Below are 19,847 nucleotides of genomic sequence, written 5' to 3' on the forward strand. Positions count from 1 at the left end.
TATAAATAATAAATAAATCGGGTCATTTCGCAAGGCATCACTGGGAAGGGGAGCTGCAGGGAGCATCGTGAAGGCTGCGGGGGGCGCCAGAAGGTAAGAATATCACGATTTATTTATTTTTTTATTATTTTTAACATTATATCTTTTTACTATTGATGCTGCATAGGGAGAGGGAGAGAGAAATTCCCTGACTGGAAATTCTTCCTCGCATGCTCAGTTTCAAAAGACGGCATCCGTCGTTGGATTCCTGCTTTTGACAGTCAGCAACGGATCCTGTGCCCATAGGCTTCCATTATAGCCAACGACGGACAGCGCAGGATCCATCGCTAAGCAATTTTCCGACGTACAGAAAAAAAATGTTCCTCTGTGCGTTGTCTCTGCCCGGACAGCAGTTTTCTGATGGATCCAGTGCACGAAGGATGAAACGGAAGGCCATCCGTCACAATCTGTCACTAATACAAGTCTATGAGAAAAAAACGGATCCAGCAGAAACATTTGCTGGATCCGTTTTTTTTTTTTTTTTCCACAAAACGACGGATTGTGACGGCAAATGAAAGACGAAAGTGTGAAAGAGGCCTTATTAGCTTGAGCAAAGTAAAAATGAAAATCAATCAGTGTTACATTCTTCTGCTCAAGTACTGCCTATGTGATGCTGCTCCTGATCTCTGTAGGCAGACAGCAGACGCAACATAATTACTACCAGGCTCATTAGCACTGCTGTCAAATCACATGCAGACTACATTGTATTACTACGGAGTCCAGTGATTGGCTACAGTGGTAACATGTCCTCTAGAATTATGTCATTACGGCAGCCTTTCAACAGAGACCATTAGCAGCAGTGTAGAGGCAGCACTGTCCCTGGGGAGAGTGAATATAACTTACATTATTGTTTTTACTTGGAGCATACAGTTATCAAGATATATTTGTGAAAAACTCCTTTCACCATAGCAAAAAGCAAACAACAAAAAAAAAAAAAAAAAAAACACCTCATAAATGATTGTGCATCTTGTACTAATCTCGATTTAGGCCCCATTCACATAACTGGTTTTTGCGCACTTCTGCTATCTGGTTTTTATATGTATTGCACACGCACACCTTTTATTCTGCGCTTCTTGTCATGTGACCATTTTTTAAAATGACGCATAGTTAGTAAAAACAGACAAGTGAACCAAAAAGATGAAAATCAGATCCAACACAATGATAAAAATCAGTCCTCATTTTGAGGCCGGCGTCACACAAAAAAAAAAAAAAAAAAAAAAAAAAAAATTCGCCAATGAAAGTCTATGGAAGCCAGAAAAATACGGATTACACACGGACCAGCAGTGCGACTTGCGAGAAATGCGCGGCGGTGTTAGAGAGAAAAGCCGGCAATTCAGTGCGGTGTAATACTCGCTAGTGTGACTCCAGCCTTAGTGATTCTCACAACTGACAGGACTGACCTGTCTAGTATTTCATTGGCTGCCATTTAAAGGGAACCTGTTACCAGGTTTGACTGACAAGTTATGGCCACTGCTTTCAGGGCTGATATACAGCAGTCGCTAATGCTGTATAAAAGCCCCAACCTGACCTGTAAGGCTGTGTGCACACGTTGCGTTTTTTCCCCGATAAAAACGCTATAAAACCACAAAAAAAAAAACGCATACAATAAGCATCCCATCATTTAGAATGAGTTCCGCATGTTTTGTGCACATGATGCGTTTTTTTCCGCGAAAAAAAAAAACGCATCACGGTAAAAAACGCAGCACGTTCATCAGTTTTTTTTGCGGATTTCCCATTACAAAATGCATTGGGAAGTGTCCGGAAAAAACGCGGCAAAATCGCATGCGGATTTCTTGCAGAAAATGTCTGGTTTTTCTCAGGAATTTTCTGCGAGAAATCCTGAACGTGTGTACATAGCCTAAGAGAGGAAAATAAGTTTTATAATACTCACCTGTGAGGTGATCCAGTCCGGTGCCTCCCATCTTCTTGCGATGCCGCCCTCCTGCTCCTTCATGGCTCCCCGGCATCGCGCTCCTGCACAGGCGTACTTATCTGTCCTGTTGAGGGCAGAGCAAAGTCCTGCTGTGCGCAGGAAAGGTCAAAGCCCCGGCGCCTGCACACTGCAGTTCTTTGCTCTGCTCTCAACAAGGCAGATAAGTACGCCTGTGCAGGAGCACGATACCTGGAAGCCTGTGTGGATGATGCAGGGACACGTCATTCACATGAAGCAAGTAGGAGGACGGCATCGCAAGAAGATGAGAGGCACCAGACCAAGAAGAGCAACACCCCTCGGACAGGCCCGCAGGTGAGTATAATAAAAGTTATTTTTCTTCTCTTACAGGTCGGGTTGGGGATCGATATACAACATTATAGAAAGCTATATATCAGCCCTGAAAGGCAGTGGCCACATCTCATATCGGCCAAACCTGGTGACAGGTTCCCTTTAAAAGGTCCATCAACACAGAATGACTGATCAAACCAAGTACAGCGCTCCATGGCGGGCCCAATCATTTATACACACCTTCCCACCCGCTTGTTTTCAGAGGTGTAATGAGGTGGCCAAATAGAGCTGTGTGCATGCGCGAGGTTTGCAGAGAGCTGGCCATGACTCCATCTCCTGTTATCAGGCCCACAGAGGTGTGACGACAGGCAGAGAGGGACAGCAAGTGTGGGGAACCTATCACCCCCATCAACTAGTCAAAGGGCTAATTAGCATAGGAAAAGCAGAGGCTAGAAATACTCTTTTTTAAACATGGATTTAAGTGAATAACATTATAAAGGGCTGGTTGGGGGGGAATTTAGCAATGCATATGTGAATACTGCTGGGTTGGAGGGTTTGGGAGACCTGACAAGCGCCTTAAATGTTTGGCCACATCATGAAGCACCGAGCCCCTGTACTTGGTTTGAACAGTCATTCAGTGATGACAGAGTCCCTTTAAATGTCAGTCCACATAATACTTGACAGGTGATTCCTGTCGGTTGCGAGAATCACTAATACCTAGCTCAGGAATCGGGCGACATATACAGTGTATAAGTATTCGGCCCCCTGGAACTTTTCAACCTTCTCCCACATAACAAACTTCAAACATAAAGATACCAAATGTAAATTTTTGGTGAAGAAACAACAACAAGTGGAACACAATTGTGAAGTTGAACAAAATTTATTGGTTATTTTACATTTTTGTGAAAATTCAAAAACTGAAAAGTGCGGTGTGCTATATTATTCGGTCCCTTTACTTTCAGTGCAGCAAAGGCTACTTTCACACTAGCGTCGGCCCGTCGCAGTGCGTCGTGCCGACGTACCAACGCATCCTGTGACAACGCAGCACAACGGGGGGCAGCGGATGCATTATTACAACGCATCCGCTGCCCCATTGTGAGTTGCGGGGAGGAGGGGGCGGAGTTCCGGCCACGCATGCGCGGTCGGAAATGGCGGACACAACGCACCAAAAAACGTTACAAGCAACGTTTTTTGGGGCCGACGGTCCGCCACAACACGACGCAACCGTCGCGACGTGTGGCAATGCGTCGCTAATACAAGCCTATAGAGAAAAAACGCATCCTGCAAACAACTTTGCAGGATGCCTTTTTGCTGCAAAACGACGCATTGTGACGTGCGTTGTACGAGGCTAGTGTGAAAGTAGCCAAACTCACTCCCGAAGTTCATTGTGGATCTCTGAATGATCCTATGTTCTCCTAAATGCCTAATTATGATAAATATAATCCACCTGTGTGTGATCAAGTCTCCGTATAAATGCACCTGCTCTGTGATAGTCTCAGGGTTCTGTTTGAAGCACAGAGAGCATCATGAAGACCAAGGAAAGCAACAAGCAGATCCGTGATACTGTTGTGGAGAAGTTTAAAGGGAACCTGTCACCCCTAAAATCCAAGATGAGCTAAGCCCACCGGCATCAGCGGCTTATCTACAGCATTCTGTAATGCTGTAGATAAGCCCCCGATGTATCCTAAAAGATGAGAAAAAGGTTAGACTATACTCACCTGGGCAGGCGGTCCGATCCGGTGGGCGTCGCGGTCCTGGACCTCCCATCTTCTTACGATGACGTCCTCTTCTTGTATTCACGCTGCGGCTCCGGCGCAGGCACACTTTGTCTGCCCTGTTGAGGGCAGAGCAAAATACTGCAATGCGCAGGCGCAAGGAAACGTCAGAGAGGCCCAGCGCCTGCGCACTGCAGTACTTTGCTCTGCCCTCAACAGGGCAGACAAAGTGTGCCTGCGCCGGATCCACAGCATGAATACAAAAAGAGGACGTCATCTGATGAAGATAGGAGGCGCCGGAACGGACCGCGACACCCATTGGACCGGAGCAGCAGCGGGACCGCCCCTGGGGGAGTATAATCTAACCTCTTTTTCTCATCTTTTAGGATACATCGGGGGCTTGTCTACAGCATTTGCAGAATACTGTAGATAAGCCCCTGATGACGGTGGGGTTACCTCACCCCATAATTTTGGGGGCGACAGGTTCCCTTTAAAGCTGGATTTGGATACAAAATGATATCCAAAACTTTAAACATCCCAAGGAGCACTGTGCAAGTGATCATAATGAAATGGAAGGAGTATCATACCACTGCAAATCTACCAAGACCCGGCCGTCCCTCTAAACCTTCATTTCAAACAAGAAGACTGATCAGAGATGCAGCCAAGAGGCCCATGATCACTCTGTATGAACTGCAGAGATCTATAGCTGAGGTGGGACAGTCTGTCCATAGGACATCAATCAGTCGTACACTGCACAAATCTGGCCTTTATGGAAGAGTGGCATGAAGAAAGCCATTTCTCAGAGATAACCATAAAAACTGTTGTTTAAAGTTTGCAACAAGCCACCTGGGAGACACACCATACATGTGGAAGAAGGTGCTCTGATCAGATGAAACCAAAAATTGATCTTTTTGGCAACAATGCCAACTGATATGTTTGGCGTAAAGGCAACACAGCTCATCACCTTGAACATACCATCCCCACTGTCAAACATGGTGGTGGCAGCATCATGGTTTGAGACTGCTTTTCTTCAGCAGGCACAAGGAAGATGGTTAAAATTGATGGGAAGATGGATGGAGCCAATTACAGGACCATTCTTGAAGAAAACCTGTTGGAGTCTGCAAAAGACCCGAGACTGGGACTGAGATTGGTCTTCTAACAAGACAATAATTCCAAACATAAAGCAAAATCTACAATGGAATGGTTCACAAATAAACGTATCTAGGTGTTAGAATGGCCAAGTCAAAGTCCAGACCTCAATCCAATTGAGAATCTGTGGAAAGAGCTGAAAACTGCTGTTCACAAACGATCTCCATCAAACCTCTCTGAGCTCGAGCTGTTTGCCACGGAAGAATGGGCAAGAATTTCAGTCTCTCGATGTACAAAACTGATAGACATACCCAAAGTGACTTGCAGCTGTAATCACAGCAAAAGGTGGCGCAACAAAGTATTAAGTTAAAGGGGCCGAATAGTATTGCACGCCCCACTTTTCAGTTTTTGAAATTCAACAAAAATTTTAAATAACCAATAAATTTCGTTCAACTTCACAATTGTGTTCCACTTGTTGTTGATTCTTCACCAAAAAATTTACATTTGGTATCTTTGTGTTTGAAACATAATATGTGGGAAAAGTTTGAAAAGTTCCAGGGGGCCGAATACTTTCCCAAGGGTATGTATGTATGTATGTATGTATGTATGTATGTATGTATGTATGTATGTATGTATGTATGTATGTATGTATCCACACATTTTTTTAAATTTTCTCCTTTAAAAAGGTATTCTGGTCACCGAAGGGGGAGATAACTGCTAGATCTGTAGGGTTCCACCACTCAAAACACCAGAAGATAGAGGCTATGCTGCTTTTTGACGGGTGTTATGAGCAGAACGCCCCTATAGCCACTGTATAAAGCCGCAGCATTCCAAGAATACTGACTTCACCAATATGATCTTCTGGTGTTTACCTGTGACGATCATTAAGTGTGTGATTTCCCACAAATAATGTGTCATCTATTCAGTGGATAAATGACAGAAGCATAATCACTGGGCGTCACTAGAATGGGGGTCCCTAGAATGGGGGTCCCAAGTCCCTTATTTCTTAACAGACAAGTCCACAGGAGGAGGATCTTTAATGGATCAGTGGTCAAGCATTTGTCCTGCCGCCACATTTAAATTCTGTGTGATTGACAGTGACAGCTGCGCTGAGACAGCCCCCCAGTTCCCCCAGACAGGCGCTCAGTAATGATACATTAATCACATAAAAATTTTAGCAAAAAAAAAAAAACACACCTTTAAATTAACGCAAATCAAAATTAATTCTCTCTGAAATCTTCACACAACACTATGCTTTGGGGTGTGCTATAGAAGTACAGGATGTGAATACCTCTGTAAATCGGGCATTTAATGGGGGAATTCATTGTAAGGCCAATAGTGAGAACCTACAGATTGAAGTACTGTACAGCAGAAAGTTTTCTAACTTTTCCTAATAATAACTTTATTCCCCAGACACAGGTGACGTGCGCCCTGAACTACAAGGTCCCCTCATTGATGGGAGCAGATGATGGGCACACAGAGGGTTACCCCCGCCAGCCTCGCAGCCCCCCAGCTCCCGCACTCACCGCACTCCTCCAGGTCCCAGGCGGAGTCAGACTCCGGGTCCTTGTGACTGCAGCCCCCGGGCCCGACATGCCTGCCTAGAGCTGGGCTCAGCACTGACCGGTGCAGGGGGCTCTCTCCACCTCCCCCGCTGGCATTCGCCCCTCTGCCCGGGGCTCCGGCCACCAGCAGCAACAGAGCGCACAGTGCACCCACACCAGGTGCCACCATCGTCCCTATAACTGTGCCTGTGTGTTGTGTACACACCGCCCGCTTACCCGGTGCTTGGGATTCGTAGTCTTTCAGGCGGCTGTGTGCATTCAGCGAGGCGCCGCCGAAACTACATCTCCCGCGAGCCTCCGCGCTTCATTCACTGAGCAGGAAGTAGTGGCCGAAGTGTTTGCTGTCAGAGCAGGACAGGCTGAGGCTCCTGGGGCAGGTTGTCAGCAGAGGTGGGTGTGTCGTGCTGCCCAAAATGCTGATTAATGTTTATGTGTTCCTTTAAGTGCCCGGCCACGGGTCCCTCTGTCCGACCCGACCACTTTCCCGGGATAACTCCTATATAACGGGGCTGACTGTGGCGGGGGCTTTGGTTACCAGGTGTCTGCGCGACTAGAAAGGTCATTCGGCTTGTGTATCCCAGGTAATGGGTTTTCTGCTATCAACTGCATGATTATTAATGGAATTTATTGGGAATCTGTTATAGTGGGGAATATTTAAAGGGGTTGTTTCATCACAGACAGTCCCTTTAATGACAGAGTTGTCCTGACTCTCTGCTCATAATCACTGCCTGCCGTCAGCTCTTCATTTCTCAGAAATAGTGATTCTTCCTGTAATACACTGATGACACAAGTCTGCCCAGGGGAAAGCCGCTGCTTGTTAGGTAATCTCCAGTCTAAGGGCTGTACACACCTCGCAGATTTTGTGCGTTTTTGCAATGCAGATTTTCTAGCAAAACCTGAAGTAATCCTGATGCCAGCAAACTGAATGAGAAGCCTGAAGCACAGGGTGCTTATTGGTGACTTGCAGATTTGGTTCAGAAAATAATCTGCAGGATATCAGTTTTTGTGCATTTTTGCCCTGCGGTTTTCCCCATTGACTTTATTCATATCAGTCAAAAACACACCAAAAAAGTGTTGTTTTTTTACAGCTGCATTTTTTCCCGCCAAGAGATGCAGAAATTTCTACATCCACTTAGGCTACTTTCACACTAGCGTTTTCTGCAATCCGTCACAATGCGTCGTTTTGCAGAAAAAACGCATCCTGCAAAAGTGCTTGCAGGATGCGTTTTTTCCCCATAGACTTGTATTGACAACGCATTGCGACGGATTGCCACACGTCGCATCCGTCGTGCTTTGGCGGACCGTCGGGAGCAAAAAATGCTACATGTAACATTTTTTGCTCCTGACGGACCGCTTTTTCCGACCGCGCATGCGCGGCCGGAACTCCGCCCCCACCTCCCCGCACCTCACAATGGGGCAGCGGATGCGCCGGAGAAATGCATCCGCTGCCTCCGTTGTGCAGTGCGTTAAACGCTAGCGTCGGAATCTCTGCCCGACGCATTGCTACGGGGAGATTCCGACGCTAGTGTGAAAGTAGCCTCAACATGTTCACATAACCTAACCGAACTGTTATGCCCAAAAACTGATTGCCCCGGTGGTCGGTGATCTGTTGTCCTGAGGGGAAGCTGCGTGTGAGCAAAGCTGGTACTCTTCGATCCCGCACGTTTCCCCTTGTCGGAGATTTCCCCTCTTCCCTTGCTGCCTGATTCCCCTCTTCCCTTGCTGCCTGTTTCCCCTCTTCCCTTGCTGCCTGTTTCCCCTCTTCCCTTGCTGCCTGTTTCCCCTCTTCCCTTGCTGCCTGTTTCCCCTCTTCCCTTGCTGCCTGTTTCCCCTCTTCCCTTGCTGCCTGTTTTTCCTCTTCCCTTGCCGCCTGTTTTTTCCTCTTCCCTTGCCGCCTGTTTTTTCCTCTTCCCTTGCCGCCTGTTTTTTCCTCTTCCCTTGCCGCCTGTTTTTTCCTCTTCCCTTGCCGCCTGTTTTTTCCTCTTCCCTTGCCGCCTGTGTTTCCCCTTCCCTTGCCGCCTGTGTTTCCCCTTCCCTTGCCGCCTGTGTTTCCCCTTCGCTTGCCGCCTGTGTTTCCCCTTCCCTTGCCGCCTGTGTTTCCCTTTCCCTTTTGTTTTTCCCCCTTCCCTTGCCGCCTGTTTTTTCCTCTTCCCTTGCCGCCTGTTTTTTCCTCTTCCCTTGCCGCCTGTTTTTTCCTCTTCCCTTGCCGCCTGTTTTTTCCTCTTCCCTTGCCGCCTGTTTTTTCCTCTTCCCTTGCCGCCTGTGTTTCCCCTTCCCTTGCCGCCTGTGTTTCCCCTTCCCTTGCCGCCTGTGTTTCCCTTTCCCTTTTGTTTTTCCCCCTTCCCTTGCCGCCTGTTTTTCCCCTTCCCTTGCCAGACGTTTCCCCCTTTCTTTGCCGCCCGTTTCCCCCCTTCCCTTGCCGCCCGTTTCCCCTTCCCTTGCCGCCCGTTTCCCCTTCCCTTGCCGCCCGTTTCCCCTTCCCTTGCCGCCTGTTTTTCCCCTTCCCTTGCCGCCTGTTTTTCCCCTTCCCTTGCCGGATGTTTCCCCCCTTCCCTTGCCGGATGTTTCCCCCCTTCCCTTGCCGCCCGTTTCCCCTTCCCTTGCCGCCCGTTTCCCCTTCCCTTGCCGCCCGTTTCCCCTTCCCTTGCCGCCTGTGTTTCCCCTTCCCTTGCCGCCTGTGTTTCCCCTTCTTTGCCGCACGTTTCCTGTACTTTGGGATGGATTTCCGGTGATGGTCTTTTCCGGTGAGGTTTGCTGCAGGAGGTTTTTATGTTAGTAATGCAACTGACCGGCCCTATAGATCACAGCACTGTGCCCATTGTATTGTGTCGTTTTCTGACCACTAACAATAAAGTCCATGAATCCCTGCCTAGTCTCACCTGATAATGGCAGATCCTATCGTCTTTATTTGGTGCTAGGTTGCACCAGGTCTGATCAGTCTTCACCACAGCTCATCAGTTTTTGTTTTTTTTTCTCACAATTGACAACTGTTGGTAACTAATGGAAACTGATGAGAAATGTATATCCCCGACTTCTGCAACTATATCAAGTAGAGCTGCTCTTCCATTGTAAGCATATACAGCCATTTTGTGGCAAATCCACAGCATCGCTGACATGTAAGCCTCTGTCCCCATTGTCGGGGGCACGCGCTCAGGACGTATACGCCGAACAGAGGCCGCAGTCAGGAGCCATCCATCCACCATAGGGACGCATTGTAAACATGTAAACTCCATGATCTGTGTCTCCGCATCCTCTTCTGTATGGGAAAGTGCAGTCTGCTGTGTTTTCTCCTACAATTATACAAGCGGTGTGCAGATACCGGAAAGAGGCCAAAATCAGCCCATGTTGTACCTCCGTCTGGTGAATGGGGTCTTTGGGGACATTAGAGTATACGTCGGGGAAAGCTCCTGACATACTGTAGGCACAGTCTGCACTTGTTCTTGCACATGGATTTTGCCACAGGATTTTCTCTTTCTTAAAAGTTCTGCACCACAAGTCTATTTCATTGTGGAGAAATTCTGCATCATTTTCAAACCCGTGTTTTTTGTTTTTGTTTTTTTTCTTTGTCAACTATTGGAAAATAATTGATTTGTCATATATCACATTCATTTTGAGATCGCAATGCCCACTGACAAGAGGGTTTTCTACTTTAAAAAAAATGGTCCTCAAATGACAGCAGTCATGTAAAATAATAATATCAGATGGGACTTTCCCTTACCGGCCGGTGCTGGACCTGGGGGACAATTTATTTTAACAGTGGAAAACCCCTTAAAATGTGAAATAGAAAAAAGTACCTTACAGTTGATGTTTAGTACTCCACATCTGCTCTGCATGGATAAACCAACGTCACTAAACCACAAACCTACAAAACATAACACCGATCCAGACAATGACTGCATTGTGCTAACCAGTGACTTCTGGTCCTTGGCGTATAAGCGTTATACCAGATAGGGCTGCTCCTCTGCCTTCCCGAGCTCCGAATAGAGGGTGCTCAGGCTGGTGTCTGCCAAGGTATGTCGCGAAGGCCGGGGCTACACAACGAATATGGCCTCTAAAGTTTAACAGATTAAAGTTTTAGATAATTTTTTTTACTTTTAAAACAGTGATTAGCAAGCAATTACTTTTAAAAAGATCATGGCAGCCTCTTTGTAGAATAAAGCCAACCTGGAGATCAACAGATCACCATACATTTTGCTCTGGTGGCCAATGAATACGTGGATCAGTCATATCCACCAGAACGAGGACTGATCTTTGGTGGCAACTCTAAATATTAGGCCACGTTCAGTATTTGGTGAGTTTTTTTACATCAGTATCTGTAAGCCGAAATCAGGAATGGAACAATCAGAGAAAAAGTATAATAGAAACACGTCACCACTTGTGTATTCATCACCCACTCCTGGTTTTGGCTTACAAATACTGAGGTAAGAAACTCCCGAAATACGGAACGTGTGAACGTGGCCTTAGAGGGAGGATTCCCCCATTTATAGCATCCATATGCACTAATACGAGGGTGCACAACCCTTTTCTTGTCCAAGGGCCCCATTGTCATTCTGAACCGATCCGGAGGCAGTACAAGTTAAAGCTACCTGTTGTGGCACATTGAAAGTATATACCAGAAATGTCTGAAATTCTACTTCCAGGACTTTTGCCTCCACTAATCTGTAATTTAATGATACTCACAAATATCTGATGAAGATTTAGAAGTAGATTCCACTCCTAAATCCACATAAATAATGTGTCAAATACTCTTTGAATAAGTTTCTGACTGATCTTAATTGGCAAATCTCCTTTCGTGCACACAGTAATGTTTTTCTTTAACATTATTTTGAACATTTCCCAGTAAAACTAATAGGTGATGCATGCAAATGGCTTTCTACAATAGATCGTGGGTTTTTTCCTTACTGCCTCATGTTTCACAGTTCCCATAAACTGCAGTGATGATAGCCACAGACACGGAAGACCACCGGTCTAATTCACACACTGCTTTTCTAAAGAGACCCCATATCCCTGGTGTATGAGGCCTCCAGAGATGTCTACCATTATTACCCATCAGTCTTGCTCCTCAGCTGCTGCCACTCCTCTTTTGTGTGGGGCTGCTCACATATAGTTAACCTGTTAGACAGAGCGTTTTCCTGTCCATATGGTTGGGGGGCCACACAGAACGGCATTGTGGGCCACACGTGTGTGGCCCTCGGGCTGCAGGTGAACATGACTGACATAGTAGGACACTTGAAAGTGATATCTTCATTATATTGGGATCAGTTATTACAGAATGTGTCCTATGATGAAAGTTTTGAGGCTACTTGTAATTTTCATTTATTGCATTACAGAATGAACGCTCATTCGGACGTCATGGGCGTAAATCAGAAGTCGGTCTACAGATGCATTGAATGCAATAAGGAATCCACTGAGCTGTATAGAGACTACAAGCATGGAGTGTTAAAGATCACTATCTGCGTGAGTAATGAATGGGGGGCATGCTCTCCTTTTAGGTACTAGGGGTGTTTCTGGCTTGTTTTCCTTGGAGAATGAAACAACCTGAATAATCAAAGGGAAATATATCATTGCGGTTAGGTGATACTTGCCACCAATACATATAGGCACTTTACAGCCCCATTGACTTTAACAAATAAAGTAGGAGAGCCCTCTGAAGATGTCGGGTCAGTGTAACTAGAATCATGAAAAAGGAAGTAAGGCTTTAGCGCTTGTGATAAATATATGATCTATAGACCTAGTCATTTCCAAAAGTATTGGCACCCTTGAAATTGTTTCATAAAATGAAGTATTTCTCCCAGAAAATTATTGCAATTACATGTGTTTTATTATACACATGTTTATTTCCTTAGTGTGTATTGGAGCAACACAAACGAATAAACAAAGGCAAATTGGACATAATTTCACACAAAACTTCAAAAATGGTCCTGACAAAATTATTGACACCTTCAACTTAATATTTGGTTGCACACCCTTTTGGAATAAATAGCTTCAATCAATTGCTGCCTATAACCATCAACAATCTTCTTAGACCTCTGAACTGGAATTTCTCTTACCCGCAAGACAACACCACGGAGAGAGAGGGATGCCCCTCAGGGGCAAGAAACCTAGAGGTGAAAAAGGCGGTACCTCTCTCCCACATCAGTTCGGTTTCCTGTCCCTGACAGGGAACCTACAGCATACCTGTTGTTGCGGGATGCCGGGGGTCCATCTAGCCGGATTCAGGCAGCGGGGGGCCCTGCCTCGGATGTGGTGGATTTTCCCTCCCCGAAGGCCACGATCCGGGGTCGGCGGGCCCTGTGCGTGTGCAGGGGAGAGGCAGTGAAAAGGAACCAGTCAATCTCTCCCTCAAAATCCATAATGGCCGGTAATAGGTGGCGGCGGCCGCCTGGTGGCATACCGCCGGTCCATGGACCGGGAGGTGGTGGCGGCGGTCACCTATAGGAAGTGCCGCAACTTTTGCATCCGCGGCTGCCCCAGCTCTTCCGACACTCCTGGATGCCGGGCGCCGGTAAGGTGACACACACGCACGCGCGCGAGCTAACCGCAAGGCTCCTTGGGAGTCCAGAGTGCGCAGGCGCAGGGGTCATTTCCCGGAAATATAAGGCAACCAAACGCCAGTGCTCAACCAATTTCACCATGAGTGAGAAGGAGCAGCCGACAGAAGAAATTCTGCAGTCCCCTCAAAAAAAACACCAGCAGCATCAGCGCCAGCAGCAGCGACAGCAGCAGGACGCCTCTTCCCAGCGTCGCAGCTCAGGATCCCAGCGCAGCAGAGGCTCCGATGGATCCGGGAGACAAACAGCGGTTCAAATCGAGGATACAGCTCCTAGGCCAGAACCGGTATCCCCATTACATTAGGAGGGTAAGTGACCTCCGTGAATGTTCATATTCTAATGAACAGGATCCTTGATGCAAACAACTGGCTAAGACGATGGTGCAGACAACAAGGATTCGGATTCCTGGACCACGGTGTGAATTACTTGTACGATGGACTCCTTGCCAGAGACGGACTACACCTCAACAAACCTGGGAAACACACATTCGCCAGAAGACTCGCTACACTCATCAGGAGGGCGTTAAACTAGAAGAAGAGGGGACGGGAAGAAAAACATTAGACTTGAACAAAGAAGATCCAGGAAAACATACTCAGAAGGGAGGTAAGAACATTTCTAAAACAATCCACAGCGAGGAGATTGGAACAAAACAAAATCCTCTAAACTGCATGCTCGCAAACGCCAGAAGCCTGACAAACAAGATGGAAGAACTAGAAGCAGAAATATCTACAGGTAACTTTGACATAGTGGGAATAACCGAGACATGGTTAGATGAAAGCTATGACTGGGCAGTTAACTTACAGGGTTACAGTCTGTTTAGAAAGGATCGTAAAAATCGGAGAGGAGGAGGGGTTTGTCTCTATGTAAAGTCTTGTCTAATGTCCACTTTAAGGGAGGATATTAGCGAAGGAAATGAGGATGTCGAGTCCATATGGGTCGAAATTCATGGAGGGAAAAATGGTAACAAAATTCTCATTGGGGTCTGTTACAAACCCCCAAATATAACAGAAACCATGGAAAGTCTACTTCTAAAGCAGATAGATGAAGCTGCAACCCATAATGAGGTCCTGGTTATGGGGGACTTTAACTACCCGGATATTAACTGGGAAACAGAAACCTGTGAAACCCATAAAGGCAACAGGTTTCTGCTAATAACCAAGAAAAATTATCTTTCACAATTGGTGCAGAATCCAACCAGAGGAGCAGCACTTTTAGACCTAATACTATCTAATAGACCTGACAGAATAACAAATCTGCAGGTGGTCGGGCATCTAGGAAATAGCGACCACAATATTGTACAGTTTCACCTGTCTTTCACTAGGGGGACTTGTCAGGGAGTCACAAAAACACTGAACTTTAGGAAGGCAAAGTTTGACCAGCTTAGAGATGCCCTTAATCTGGTAGACTGGGACAATATCCTCAGAAATAAGAATACAGATAATAAATGGGAAATGTTTAAGAACATCCTAAATAGGCACTGCAAGCGGTTTATACCTTGTGGGAATAAAAGGACTAGAAATAGGAAAAACCCAATGTGGCTAAACAAAGAAGTAAGACAGGCAATTAACAGTAAAAAGAAAGCATTTGCACTACTAAAGCAGGATGGCACTATTGAAGCTCTAAAAAACTATAGGGAGAAAAATACTTTATCTAAAAAACTAATTAAAGCTGCCAAAAAGGAAACAGAGAAGCACATTGCTAAGGAGAGTAAAACTAATCCCAAACTGTTCTTCAACTATATCAATAGTAAAAGAATAAAAACTGAAAATGTAGGCCCCTTAAAAAATAGTGAGGAAAGAATGGTTGTAGATGACGAGGAAAAAGCTAACATATTAAACACCTTCTTCTCCACGGTATTCACGGTGGAAAATGAAATGCTAGGTGAAATCCCAAGAAACAATGTAAACCCTATATTAAGGGTCACCAATCTAACCCAAGAAGAGGTGCGAAACCGGCTAAATAAGATTAAAATAGATAAATCTCCGGGTCCGGATGGCATACACCCACGAGTACTAAGAGAACTAAGTAATGTAATAGATAAACCATTATTTCTTATTTTTAGGGACTCTATAGCGACAGGGTCTGTTCCGCAGGATTGGCGCATAGCAAATGTGGTGCCAATATTCAAAAAGGGCTCTAAAAGTGAACCTGGAAATTATAGGCCAGTAAGTCTAACCTCTATTGTTGGTAAAATATTTGAAGGGTTTCTGAGGGATGTTATTCTGGATTATCTCAATGAGAATAACTGTTTAACTCCATATCAGCATGGGTTTATGAAAAATCGCTCCTGTCAAACCAATCTAATCAGTTTTTATGAAGAGGTAAGCTATAGGCTGGACCACGGTGAGTCATTGGACGTGGTATATCTCGATTTTTCCAAAGCGTTTGATACCGTGCCGCACAAGAGGTTGGTACACAAAATGAGAATGCTTGGTCTGGGGGAAAATGTGTGTAAATGGGTTAGTAACTGGCTTAGTGATAGAAAGCAGAGGGTGGTTATAAATGGTATAGTCTCTAACTGGGTCGCTGTGAACAGTGGGGTACCGCAGGGGTCAGTATTGGGACCTGTTCTCTTCAACATATTCATTAATGATCTGGTAGAAGGTTTACACAGTAAAATATCGATATTTGCAGATGATACAAAACTATGTAAAGCAGTTAATACAAGAGAAGATAGTATTCTGCTACAGATGGATCTGGATAAGTTGGAAACTTGGGCTGAAAGGTGGCAGATGAGGTTTAACAATGATAAATGTAAGGTTATACACATGGGAAGAAGGAATTAATATCACCATTACACACTGAATGGGAAACCACTGGGTAAATCTGACAGGGAGAAGGACTTGGGGATCCTAGTTAATGATAAACTTACCTGGAGCAGCCAGTGCCAGGCAGCAGCTGCCAAGGCAAACAGGATCATGGGGTGCATTAAAAGAGGTATGGATACACATGATGAGAGCATTATACTGCCTCTGTACAAATCCCTAGTTAGACCGCACATGGAGTACTGTGTCCAGTTTTGGGCACCGGTGCTCAGGAAGGATATAATGGAACTAGAGAGAGTACAAAGGAGGGCAACAAAATTAATAAAGGGGATGGGAGAACTACAATACCCAGAAAGATTAGCGAAATTAGGATTATTTAGTCTAGAAAAAAGACGACTGAGGGGCGATCTAATAACCATGTATAAGTATATAAGGGGACAATACAAATATCTCACTGAGGATCTGTTTATACCAAGGAAGGTGACGGGCACAAGGGGGCATTCTTTGCGTCTGGAGGAGAGAAGGTTTTTCCACCAACATAGAAGAGGATTCTTTACTGTTAGGGCAGTGAGAATCTGGAATTGTTTGCCTGAGGAGGTGGTGATGGCGAACTCAGTCGAGGGGTTCAAGAGAGGCCTGGATGTCTTCCTGGAGCAGAACAATATTGTATCATACAATTAGGTTCTGTAGAAGGACGTAGATCTGAGGATTTATTATGATGGAATATGGGCTGAACTGGATGGACAAATGTCTTTTTTCGGCTTTACTAACTATGTTACTATGTTACTATGTTAATGGGGTTTATTGTGTCTTCTTAGGGGAAGAAATGTGCAGCGAAAACCAGACAGAGTGTGTCCAATCTGCTCTGTAGAGCTACCCGCTACGTGGGTCAAAAAGCTCTTTGCTATATGCATAGAAAATACTATATGTGAAGAGTCCCCAAGATTCGCCTCTGACCTAAAAGAGTTAATCAAAACCCAGGTGGAAGATGCGTTAAAAAACGTTAAAGGTTTAAAAAGGAAGCATAAATCCAGACACATATCCCCGAAGTTGAGTTCCGGTGAGGAAGATAGTGATCAGTATAGTTCAGATAGTTCACTCTCTTCTAAATCATCCTATTCATCATCAGAGGGGGGCCCCAATTGTTCCCTATTGAACAAACAGATGCTTTGGTAAAAGCAGTTAGGACAACCATGGGGCTAGCGGAGACTCGGCGCAAGATCTTATGTTTAGCTGCCTAGAACAAAGGAAACTAAGAGCGTTCCCATTAAATGAAAAAATATAAGCCTTAATAAAAAAGAGTGGAAGAGGCCAGATAAGAAAGTCCTTTTAACGCCAAAGAGGAAATACCTATTTGACGTCCCAGCTTGCTCTTTCTAGGGGAAGGCGCCAAAATTAGACGTCGCCATTCAAAGGCCTCTAAAAAATTAGCTTTGCCTTTTGAAGATATGGGGACTCTTAAGGACCCCATGGACAAGAAGGCAAAAGTATTCTTAAAGGGCTCTTGGGAGGCGGCCGGTGAGAGGTTAAAACCAGCCATAGCCGCCACATGTACCGCCAGAGCATTAATGGTGTGGCTAGACCACCTAGAGTCACAACTAAAGGATAGATCACCAAGAGAATCAATATTGGACTCAGTCTCAATAATGAAGGGAGCTGCTGCGTACCTAGCAGACGCCTCTATAGACTTGGTGAGACTAGCAGCAAGGTCTGCTTCATTTTCAAACGCAGCTAGAAGGGCTTTATGGCTCAAGTGTTGGCCGGGAGACCTACAGACAAAAGCCAAACTATGCTCCATTCCCCTGCGAGGGAGAATTTGTATTTGGACCTACCCTAGATGACATTCTTGAGAAAGCAAGGGACAAGAAAAAAGCTTTTCCAGGGTTTCCCAACCAATCTTATAGACGGTTCTTTCGGGGCAGAAAATGTATGCGTAGAAGGCCCCCTAAAAATCAAAAAGAATGATGGGAGGATAAAAGATTTAAAGGAAAAGTCTTCATGTTCAACAAACCTGATAAAAAATAGCCCCAATGAAGGTGTGCCCCAGGTGGGAGGGAGATTGACATACTTTCTTCCAGCCTGGGAAAAATATCTGGGAGTGCATGGATACTAAATATAATAGAGACAGGGCTGAAACTGAAGTTCCATGTGATGCCATCTCATCATTTTATCATGACACCACAAAGGAAAGTAGAGGCCGAGCAACTGGGCCTACAAAAGGAAATACAGAGTCTTATGACAAAGAACGTACTGCAGGAAGTCCCAGACCAGGAGAAGGGCACAGGATTCTACTCCCCTCTGTTTCTTGAACGAAACCGGATGGAACTTACAGGACAATCATAAACCTGAAAAAGCTAAACAAGTACCTAGTGACTCAGAGTTTCAAAATGGAAACAATATAAACCTGTGTCAGAACGCTTTATCCGTCTTGTTTTGACTCATAGACTTAAAAGACGCATACTACCATGTGCCCATCCACTCAGATCACCAAAAATTCCTCAGAGTGGCGGTATTAATGCAAGGGGAACTAAAGCATTACCAATTCAGGGCCCTTCCCTTTGGCCTAGCCATAGCCCCGAGGGTTTTTACGAAACTAATGGCAGAGGTCATGGCTCACATAAGAGAGCAAAATATACTAATAGTCCCATATCTGGATGACCTCCTGGTAATTGGCAATTCCTCCCTCCTTTGCAGTCAGCAGTTGGACAAAGTGATGACATCCCTAACAAATCTAGGTTGGATTTTGAACCTAGCAAAGTCCAGAATTGTCCCAACCCAAGTACAACAGTACCTAGGGATAATGATAGACTCAATACGGCAAGAATGCTGTCTTCCGGGGGAAAAAATTTCAAACATGATTCAACTGGTGACACAATTGAAGGAATCCCCAGTTGTCACTTTGCGCAAAGCAAAGCCTGTATGCCAGCGGTCCCATGGGCCCGGAGTCACACCAGAGATCTCCAGTGGGAGATACTAGAAGCAGAATCTCGCTTGAAGGGGGATTTAGAAAAGCGCTTAAAAATCTCACAAACAATACTTTCCCTAGCTTGGTGGGTGGATTAAGACAACCTAACCAGGGGTGTTCCGTGGGTATGGCCGATATCTATCACATTGACCACCGACGCTAGTCCTTGGGGTTGGGGGGGTTCACTTAGACAATCAAATTGCTCAAGGCCCCTGGTCGGAGGAGGAAAAACTAGCTTCCTCAAACATGAAAGAACTGGCAGTGAAATGTGCGCTCAATCACTTCCTACTCTTCCTCCATTCCCACCACGTGAGGGTGCTCTCGGACAACAGGGTGGTGGTAGCATACTTGAATCACCAGGGGGAACGAGATCTCAAGCACTGATGGAGGTAACAAAATCTATCCTGTTGTTAGTCGAGGACAATCTGTCCTCACTGTCAGCCCGTCATATCAAAGGGACAGAAAATCAGGCCGCAGATTTTTTAAGCCAAACACAGCTGAATCAAGAGGAGTGGGGATTAAACCTACCCCCCAATGTACATTCTATGACATTCTCTCCGTGGTGCCGTCATGGGGGTAAGAGAATATCGTAGTTACTTACCGATAACGGTAGTTCTCTGATCCCATGACGGCACCCGAACATTCCCTCCCCTCACGTGTGGGTGTGCACACTAAGTTTAGTTATTAATATTTAGTCACGCGGTGCCTCTGATAAGCCTAAGATTTCAATATTTTTGTTTGGATAACCATTTAAGTTACAGCTGAAGTTCTGTTGAGGCTCTGTAAACCAACTGATGTGGGAGAGAGGTACCGCCTTTTTCACCTGTAGGTTTCCTGTCCCTGAGAGTGGATCCCTCTCTCTCCGTGTTGCCGTCATGGGATCAGAGAAATACCGTTATCGGTAAGTAACTACGATATTTGGACCGCTCTTTTGTTG

The 19,847-nt window shown here is 45.5% G+C and overlaps 2 protein-coding genes across 5 annotated transcripts in view; one reads left to right on the forward strand and one right to left on the reverse strand.

Moving 5' to 3' along the window:
- The window catches only part of TTC13 (tetratricopeptide repeat domain 13), a 135,333-nt gene extending 128,507 nt beyond the window's left edge, over nucleotides 1-6,826 (reverse strand). For 2 of the 3 annotated variants that reach the window (XM_069769130.1, XM_069769131.1), the window contains exon 1: nucleotides 6,591-6,822. In XM_069769130.1, the coding sequence (XP_069625231.1) occupies nucleotides 6,591-6,798 (208 nt within the window). In that variant the 5' untranslated portion in view covers nucleotides 6,799-6,822. Of the gene's footprint in view, nucleotides 1-6,590 lie in introns of all 3 variants that reach the window. The other variant, XM_069769128.1, reaches the window with a different exon arrangement.
- Nucleotides 6,827-6,935: 109 nt separating this feature from the next.
- ARV1 (ARV1 homolog, fatty acid homeostasis modulator) overlaps nucleotides 6,936-19,847 on the forward strand; it is a 49,235-nt gene continuing 36,323 nt past the window's right edge. Inside the window, exons 1-2 of one of the 2 annotated variants that reach the window (XM_069769132.1) lie at nucleotides 6,936-7,210; nucleotides 11,960-12,086. In XM_069769132.1, the coding sequence (XP_069625233.1) occupies nucleotides 11,961-12,086 (126 nt within the window). In that variant the 5' untranslated portion in view covers nucleotides 6,936-7,210; nucleotide 11,960. The remainder of the gene's footprint in view (nucleotides 7,211-11,959; nucleotides 12,087-19,847) is intronic. The other variant, XM_069769133.1, reaches the window with a different exon arrangement.

Source organism: Ranitomeya imitator, chromosome 5 (genome assembly GCF_032444005.1).
Source record: "Ranitomeya imitator isolate aRanImi1 chromosome 5, aRanImi1.pri, whole genome shotgun sequence".
NCBI classification, from domain to species: domain Eukaryota; kingdom Metazoa; phylum Chordata; class Amphibia; order Anura; family Dendrobatidae; genus Ranitomeya; species Ranitomeya imitator.